Source organism: Lutra lutra, chromosome 10, assembly GCF_902655055.1.
Source record: "Lutra lutra chromosome 10, mLutLut1.2, whole genome shotgun sequence".
Classification (NCBI taxonomy): Eukaryota; Metazoa; Chordata; class Mammalia; order Carnivora; family Mustelidae; genus Lutra; species Lutra lutra.
This window is the reverse complement of record NC_062287.1, coordinates 113,450,448-113,458,223: the sequence shown is the minus strand read 5'-3', so window position 1 is coordinate 113,458,223 and position 7,776 is coordinate 113,450,448. Positions and strand designations below refer to the sequence as shown.

Here is a 7,776-nt window from a genome sequence, read left to right as displayed (position 1 = left end):
GGTAACCCAGGACGATCTCTCTGGGGCCGGCTGACGAGGACCGTGAGGCCCCCTTTGCCGCATAGCAGGTGCACCAGGTGCAGGGATGAGGACAAGATGTCTCTGGGGAGGCACCGTCCCACTACCGCAGTGCGGGTTGCTCAGAGGGCCGGCTACCCGCCGAATCCAGATCCAGGCCCTGCACCTTGACAAGCACCAGGCCCATCGATGGGGGGATATCGTGAATGTCACCTTACGAGGTCCCAGAGGTCCTGGCACTCCCGCCTTGTTTTCTGTCCAAACATCACAAGAAGGCACAGGCAGGTGGGCTGAGCCTGATCCCGTCTGCAGCCAGAGCTGCAAGGGAGTCTGGAGAGTGTTTCCCAGGCTCTGCTGGGCCAGGGGAGCAAGACGGAGAAGCTGCCGGCCCCAACACTCCAAGGTCACTGCCCCATGAGGGGGGTCCCACAGCTGGACGGTCACCAGTGTAAGACTCCAGCCCCATGTCCTGACCTGGAGCCCGGACCTCTGTGCCCCCTCACCAAGCCTGAGACGCCCCATGCCAAAACCTCGGTGGAGGACACTCGGGGCGGTGGAGGACACTTGGAGCACCTGTATTCGCGGGGGCGGCACGTGGCCAACTGGCGTTTCCCCAAGCCCATTGCCAGAGACCTTCCTTGTTCATCTGTGCGCAGTGAAGAGACCACAACGAAAGTGTCACACCGAATGAAACGAAGTTGTTTCGTGGTGACCGATGACTTTATTGAAAGGGGATTTTGGTGTATTTTAACAGAAAAATATGGCAACATGTTGGGAAGGAAGGAGCCTTCCTGGACTGGACATTGTCGGTGGGAGGAGGCGGCTTAGACGTGATGAGACCGTGCTTCCTCGGAGTGTGGGGCCAGTGGGGGACGTTGCTGACCTGTCACTGGTAAAGCCTGAACGTGGAGTCAGCGCCTGGAAGGGGCCACTTGCCTCTTGTGGGACTGTGGGTCAGCATTAGACTATGCCCTTCCTTTGGGCAAGACTCTCTCGGGGGACAGCAGAGAGAGCTGTGGCCCGTCATGCAGAAGGGAGCTTCAGGTGCTGGAGACGGGGACGTGCGGGAAGGAGGGGTGAGAGGGCGAGAGCTCTTTGGGGGTTGATGGGACCGGGGGCCTCACTGCACGCTGCAGCCGTAGGAAGTTAGCAGAAGCCTGGACGGGCCGTGCCATCAGATCTTGCACTGGCAGCAGATGGGGACACAGCAGCTGGACTGGGAGCAGCAGGGGACACAGCAGCTGGACTGGGAGCAGCAGGGCTTACAGCAGCTGGACTGGGAGCAGCAGGGTTTGCAGCAGCTGGACTGGGAGCAGCAAACGGGGACACAGCAGCAGGACTGGCAGCAGGGTGACCCACAGCCTGAAGAGCAGCAGCACGGTTTGCAGCAGCTGGACTGGGAGCAGCCACAGGAGCCACAGGAACCACAGCCTCCACATGAGCCACAGCCCCCCTTAGAGCCCCCACAGGAGCCACAGCCCCCCTTGGAGCCCCCACAGGAGCCACAGCCCCCCTTGGAGCCCCCACAAGAGCCACAGCCCCCCTTGGAGCCCCCACAGGAGCCACAGCCCCCCTTGGAGCCCCCACAGGAGCCACAGCCCCCCTTGGAGCCCCCACATGAGCCACAGCCTCCCTTGGAGCCCCCACAGGAGCCACAGCTGGAGCAGGAACAGGCTGGCACACAGCAGCACACGGGCTTGCAGCAGCAGACGGGGACACAGCAGCCGGAGCCGCAGCCCCCACAGCCGGAGCCACAGCCCCCACAGCCGGAGCCGCAGCCCCCACAGCCGGAGCCACAGCCCCCACAGCCGGAGCCACAGCCCCCACAGCTGCAGCCCCCACAGCTGGAGCCGCAGCCCCCACAGCCGGAGCCGCAGCCCCCGGAACAGCCACAGCAGCCCATGGTTCTGGTGGGTTGAGGGTGGAGCAGGTCAGACGAGCAGGTGCAGAGGACAGGTGCTCAGGTATGGAGACTTCTGTGCCGGGGCCTTTTATACACCTGCCCAGGGTCAGCTGAGATGCTGGGCACGTGGTCACTTCCCTGTTGTTACTGCCTCCCCTGGCCCTTTGTTCCTGTGTTTCCTCCTTCCCAGAAGCCACGGACTCTCACCCGCCGTGGTGGTGTTCTGCTCATTCTGTCCCCTCTTGGGCAGAGGTTTGTTTTTCTGCTCAAGATGCCTGAACATTTTTCCGACGTTGTTTGGCAATGTCCCAGGATCACGAGAGTGTGCCCCATGGGGACACCCTCTTCTCAGTTGGGCCTGGGTTGCAGCCCCCTCCCCCTCCCTCTGTCCCCGGTGGGACCTCAGATAAGGCCTGGGGGCCCTGCGTGGAGTTCTCCCCAAAGCTGGGGTGTGCTCGGGAGAGCTGGGCTCTGAACTGTGGCAGACGTGGAGGACAGCTGGAGAGAGAAGCCCCGGGACTTGTGGAGAGGAGATGGGCAGGCTGCCTGTGAGCCCGGGCAGTGCAGGGGGCCAGTGCTCCCGCATTCTGCTGGAGACCTCATGGCCGTGGGCCAGGATCGGTTGCTGGGCGGTGCCCAGTGACCTCAGACTGGCAGGCAGGGGCTGTGGCCCAGGCTGGCCCACCGAGAAGGGTGAATGCTTAGCAGCAGGCTAACAGAGACCAGTCCTGGACATGGGCAGCTGCCACATGCCCGCACTGAAGCTGTCAGCCCCCTGCGGGCGCCACACCAGGACGGCGGGGAGGTGAAGGCGTTCTTGTTTCTCGTGTACCCGGTGGATGGGGCTGCTTCTGGGAGGGGAGTCCTGCGTGTGTGTTTGGGGGTTTGGCCAAGAGAATATTCTTTTGGGGGGGCATAGAGAAAGAGTGCAGGGGTGGAGGATCAGAGGGAGAGGGAGAGAGAGAACCCAAGCAGGCTCTACGCTCAGCACAGAGCCGGACACAGGTTCTATCTCACGACCCTGAGATCACGACCCTGAGATCACGACCCGAGGCGAAACCAGATGCTCAACGAACTGAGACCCCCAGGCTCCCTCCACAGAAAATCCCTTGGAGAGGTGAGGCTGGTAAACAGCATTCAGAAAGGCATTCCATGTGGGGGAGGAGCAGGTGTAAAGGCCACAAGGCAGGGAAAGGGCTCAGGGTGTGTGTGGGCTGGCGGTACCCGCTTCAGGCTCTGTAGGTGGGGAGCGGAGACCGTGTGGGTGGGAGCGGGGCAGGTGGGGGCAGTGGGGGGGGTTGCTCTGGGTGAACCTCACAATGAGGTCTCCGTTCTGTGCAGAAGGTGGGTCTCCCTCCTTCTGCTGTGCTAAGCTTATCATGGGCCAAACTGGGGAGGCCGTGGGGGAAGCCTCCCGCCTCCGACATATGGAAAAATGGGGAAGAAAGGAAACGGAATAAAACTTTGAGTCAGTGCACCAGGCCCCCCGAACCCCCAGACTTGCGTGGGGTCTTGGTTTTACACATAAGAGCCTCCATCAGGCATCTGTCTCTGGCTGGACCCCGCCCAGTCACCAAGCGCCCCAGGAGAGACCCGGAGAGCGTGCCGTGTTCTTCCATCCCGCGAGCAGTTTGTGGGCAGAGGATGAAGTTCCTTGAATGTTCCATCAAAGTTGTTCTGAAATATCTGGGCTTGGTAGGGTTTCCGGGCGGCACACAATCTAGTGTTAGGATTTTACTTACCGGATTTTATTTCTTTAATTGGATTTTTTAATAACGGTGTTTATCCTGGGGGATTTGGGGATTCCTCGTCCAAAGGCTTTAGGGGGAAGGTGCCATCCAGGGGCCCCCGGGACGCGGTGCCCCTGTCGTCCTCCCGAGCTTTCCCAGGCGCCGTAGGGGAAGCTGGTCCTGCAGATTGCTCTGGCTAACAGAGCGTCGGCCTCATGTGAAGCCTAAACTCTTGGTTATAAGAAGCCCCGTGTGCTTCTTCTGATTTTGGAGGAAGGGTGTGTATTTATTGTAGTTTAATAACAATAATAATAATGGACATCATAACAGACCAGACATTTAAAGAAGTTGGCAAAGACCACACAGTCCCATCTAGGAAAGTAACATGATCTTATTGAACCGATGGCCTGAACGCCCCTCCGGACCCCAGGCTACTTCCTTCCACTCTGCGTTTTGGCCAGGTACTTGTTGGTCGCTCTTCATATGGCAACGATCTTGTGATTTTGTTTCCGAGAGAGAGAGCACAAAGACATCTCCGTGTTTTCCTATCGCTCTGACGCTCCCGGTTTCTTTCTTGATTGTTCGGTCTGGAAGTTTCCTCTGCCCTCGTGGTACTGCCGTGTCAATTATTAGGTGTCAAAGGTGTTCGCGCACGTGTGGCCAACCTCCGGGCACCGGCATTTCTATTTTCGCACGGTGTTGCGTGTGATTTCACGTTCTCTTACGATCAGCTCCTTCCATCCGCAGCTGCCGTGACATCCCGCTCGTGGTGGCCTGTGGTACGCTCAACAGTGGCTCTGGCTGCTCAGTATTTTCACATCAAATCAGCAGGAGGCTGACATCTTTTCTAAAATACTTAGGATTCGCTACTGTATCTTAATTGGGTGACCCAATTAACACTGTTGAGCCTTGATTACTTCTGTTTGAACCGTACCTCCTGTTACCGGATTCTGCTCTTGGTGTGACGTGAGAATTTTGCTGTTGCCTGTGTCTCCGGTCAGAGTAATGTATACCTTATTTTATCACGCTTCCTTCCCATTCTGTTAATTTCGTGAGGTCTCCTTCAGTTCCTTAACAAATACACGTAAAGACGGTGGAAGAAGGTTTGCTTTACTCATGTTCTACCCAGGATCCAGTGCGTTCTCACTTTTTAATTGGAACGTCCAACAACGTACTTCCAAACAGCAGTGCAGGAGACACATTTGTACTCGAACCACGTTTGCATGCACTTTTTGCATGTTGTTTGTGTTCAGACTTCTCTTGTGAATTCTTGAAAATATACTTCAGAATTCTTAAATCCTTGAACCTGTGTTGCAGGGCTGGAGCTGCCTTAAATTGGGCAGATCATTTCTTTCTTTTTTTTTTTAAGATTTTATTTATTTATTTGACAGACAGAGATCACAAGTAGGCAGAGTGGCAGGCAGAGAGAGAGAGAGAGAAGGAGGGATGCAGGCTCCTCACTGAGCAGAGAGCCCGATGGGAGGCTCCATCCCAGGACTCTGAGATCATGACCTGAGCTGAAGGCAGAGGCTCAACCCATGGAGCCCCCCCAGGCACCCCTGGCCGATCATTTCGTTCCCTTTAGATTCTTTATAGAAAAAAATTCCAGTCACCATGTGAGGTCAGTATCGGCCAGTTATGGACGGACGACCTCAGCAGGATGGGAAGGGGGTGCCTTCAGGGAGTCTGGAGGCAGCTGTGTTTGGGGGTGACTGGGGCGGTGAGCTGCGAGGACACAGTGTCCAGCACGTGCACTCGTGTTTCTGAGGGCAGCCGGCAGTCCCAGACGGGTGCCTGTGCAAACTTCTCTGACCAACAGCACGTGCTATCCAGCAGCCGGCACTGTTTTCATATTGTTGCACTTTGTTGAAGAAAATCGCAGGTAATGGTTTCCAGTTGGTGGAAATATTCGCACTGCTTATAAGGCTTTCTGCTGCGGCAGCAACGCCCGGTACTTGCCACCTGCTCAGAGCTATGACGGCGGAGCTCGAGCTGTGACGGTGGAGAAGTACTTTCAATCTGGTTGACTTTCGTGTCACTTTGGTTTGTACACATCCTTATTTGTTGGGGTGGGATGCTTATAAGGTTTTTTGGACAAATTCATCACGTTGGTTTTGCATTGTGACGTCTTTTTCAGGGCTTGTGCGAAAATGGGTCCAGTTCAGCAATAAGGTTAATTTTGACCAATGCTCCACGTGTCTCTGAGAACAGGACGTGTGTTCTCTAACTGTTGGGCGCTGTGTTCAATATATATTCCAGGAATATGTCTTTTTAGCTGGACTATTTGAATTTTCTGTAATTGTACTAATCACATTTTATTTTTCTCCTAATTACTAAGAGATGTTTGTCAGTGTATCCATTTCTCCTTATAATCCTCCCATTTTTGTTTTCTGTATTTTGAATCTGTGTTGGTAGGTGCATTCCTGTTTGCGAATGTTGCGTCTGCCTCGTGGATTTGTCCTTGGACCATGAATTGCTTTTAATATTTAAAGGCGATGCTAAAAGAGCATTTTGACACCGTTTGGCATGTTTTGGAGCCATCGCTTGTATTTGGGAAATTCAGAGGCTAAGCTGTCTTCCAGGATAAATGGCAGAATGGCCGTTTTTCTCTCTCCTGACCTTCCATTCTTGAGGGCAGGGACATATGACCAAGACTTGTCCATTTGGAGCCACCTGCCCAGACAACTGGCTCAAAGGTTGGCATTGTAAGAAGTGGTGCTGGTGGTCCCGTCCTGTGTCCGTGGCTGGTCATGCCCCAGTGAGGGCTGTGTGGACACGTTCGGCAAGGACAGCAGCTGTTGCTACACTAACTGGTTTTGGCAGTAGCTTTTCTCACAGCTCAGACTCCCATGTTTGGGAAGGCAATGCTGTGGGTACTCAACGTCATGTCTCTAATCACCCAGAGAATTTCCCCTGACACACAACTGAAACCCATGCCTGAATCAACAGAAATAAATCACAAACTTTCTTAAAAGTCCTGGAGTTTTCAGTGGGGGTGGAAAGAAAGAAAGAAAAATTAGAGTAATACAATTGAGGACATTAAAGAAAGGGAGGGTAAGGAAAAAACATGGTGAGTGGAAAGCCTCAAAGAGAGAGAGAACAGAGAAGAATTCCAGCCAGGTATATCCATGATCCCAGTGAAAAAGAATTGATCTCATCATTTCCAAGACAAATTTTCAGGGTTTTTAAAATCTGTTAAGAGAACAGTTATAAATGTAATGGTACAGGAATGTTGAAAATAAACAGGAAAATATACAGAAGGAAAATATTAACCCAAAAGACCAGAGTATATTTTTGCTTTAGTGTTAGATAAAGTAGACTTTTAAGACAAAGTTTCACAAGAGGAAGGGTGGGAGTGAGGAGAGAGGAACCGGAGACGGTGAACATAAGTCTTTCAAAGGCTGTCCTGGTAAGTTGAGTAGGGAAGTAGGACAATAGTTTGAGAGAGAAGTGGATTCAAGAGTTTAAGATGTGAAAAATAACACCATGTTTTTTTTTTATTGTGAAAACAATGAAACACAAAACTTAGAATTTGCCATCTTCACCATTTTAAAGCCAACAGTCAGTAGTATTAAGTGCATTCGTGTTGTCCATTATCACCACCACCTGCCTTCAGAACTTTCCCAGGCCAAGTTATTTTATGGATGATAATGACGGAGTGCTTCCCTAGGTGATGCAGGTGAGTGGGGAAGAGTCTTGGAGAGACACCTTGAATGGACAAGAAGGGACAAATTGGGCTGGGGTTGGCTTTAGGCTGGAGCAGGGACTGCTCATGTGCTATCCCAGGAGGTGGGCCAGGTGATGGGCACAGGTGCTACGGGAAGTAGATGTGGGTCACAAAGCTACGGCGGTCCTCTTCTGAGGGTTCCGTTTTCTCCGTGAAATAGGATGGAAGGTAGTCAGTTGAGAGCAAAGATGGGGGAGAAGTCATGACACTCAATCCCTACTCTACACAAACACAGAAGAATCTGTGTAGCATATGCACAGTTAACTCAGGACATGGGTACCAGTTTTCTAAAAACCATAGGAAATCAGGATTCTAAAATCAGAGACTATACGACTTCAGATCTTTCTCCACTATGGACCAACTTCTCTGAGTGAGAATAAATGAAGGTTAAAGCATTA

At 53.2% G+C, this 7,776-nt stretch overlaps 1 protein-coding gene across 1 annotated transcript; it reads left to right on the top strand.

Annotated features, from left to right (window-relative positions):
• The first annotated feature begins 432 nt into the window (after positions 1–432).
• Positions 433–5,649, top strand: LOC125079910 (uncharacterized protein C2orf16-like). Its single transcript, XM_047693630.1, has 5 exons — positions 433–758; positions 1,155–1,424; positions 1,572–1,948; positions 4,383–4,430; positions 5,594–5,649. Exons 1-5 carry the CDS (start codon positions 433–435, stop codon positions 5,647–5,649), a joined length of 1,077 nt encoding a protein of 358 aa, XP_047549586.1.
• The last annotated feature ends 2,127 nt before the right edge of the window (positions 5,650–7,776 follow it).

Excerpts from the sequence above, each read along its gene's own strand:
- LOC125079910 (XM_047693630.1), top strand. The coding sequence starts at position 433 with ATGAGGGGGGTCCCACAGCTGGACGGTCACCAGTGTAAGACTCCAGCC. Across the intron at positions 759-1,154 it reads TTTATTGAAAGGGGATTTTG|CCGTAGGAAGTTAGCAGAAG; the intron begins GTGTATTTTAAC and ends TGCACGCTGCAG. Across the intron at positions 1,949-4,382 it reads GTGGGTTGAGGGTGGAGCAG|CTCCTTCCATCCGCAGCTGC; the intron begins GTCAGACGAGCA and ends TCTTACGATCAG.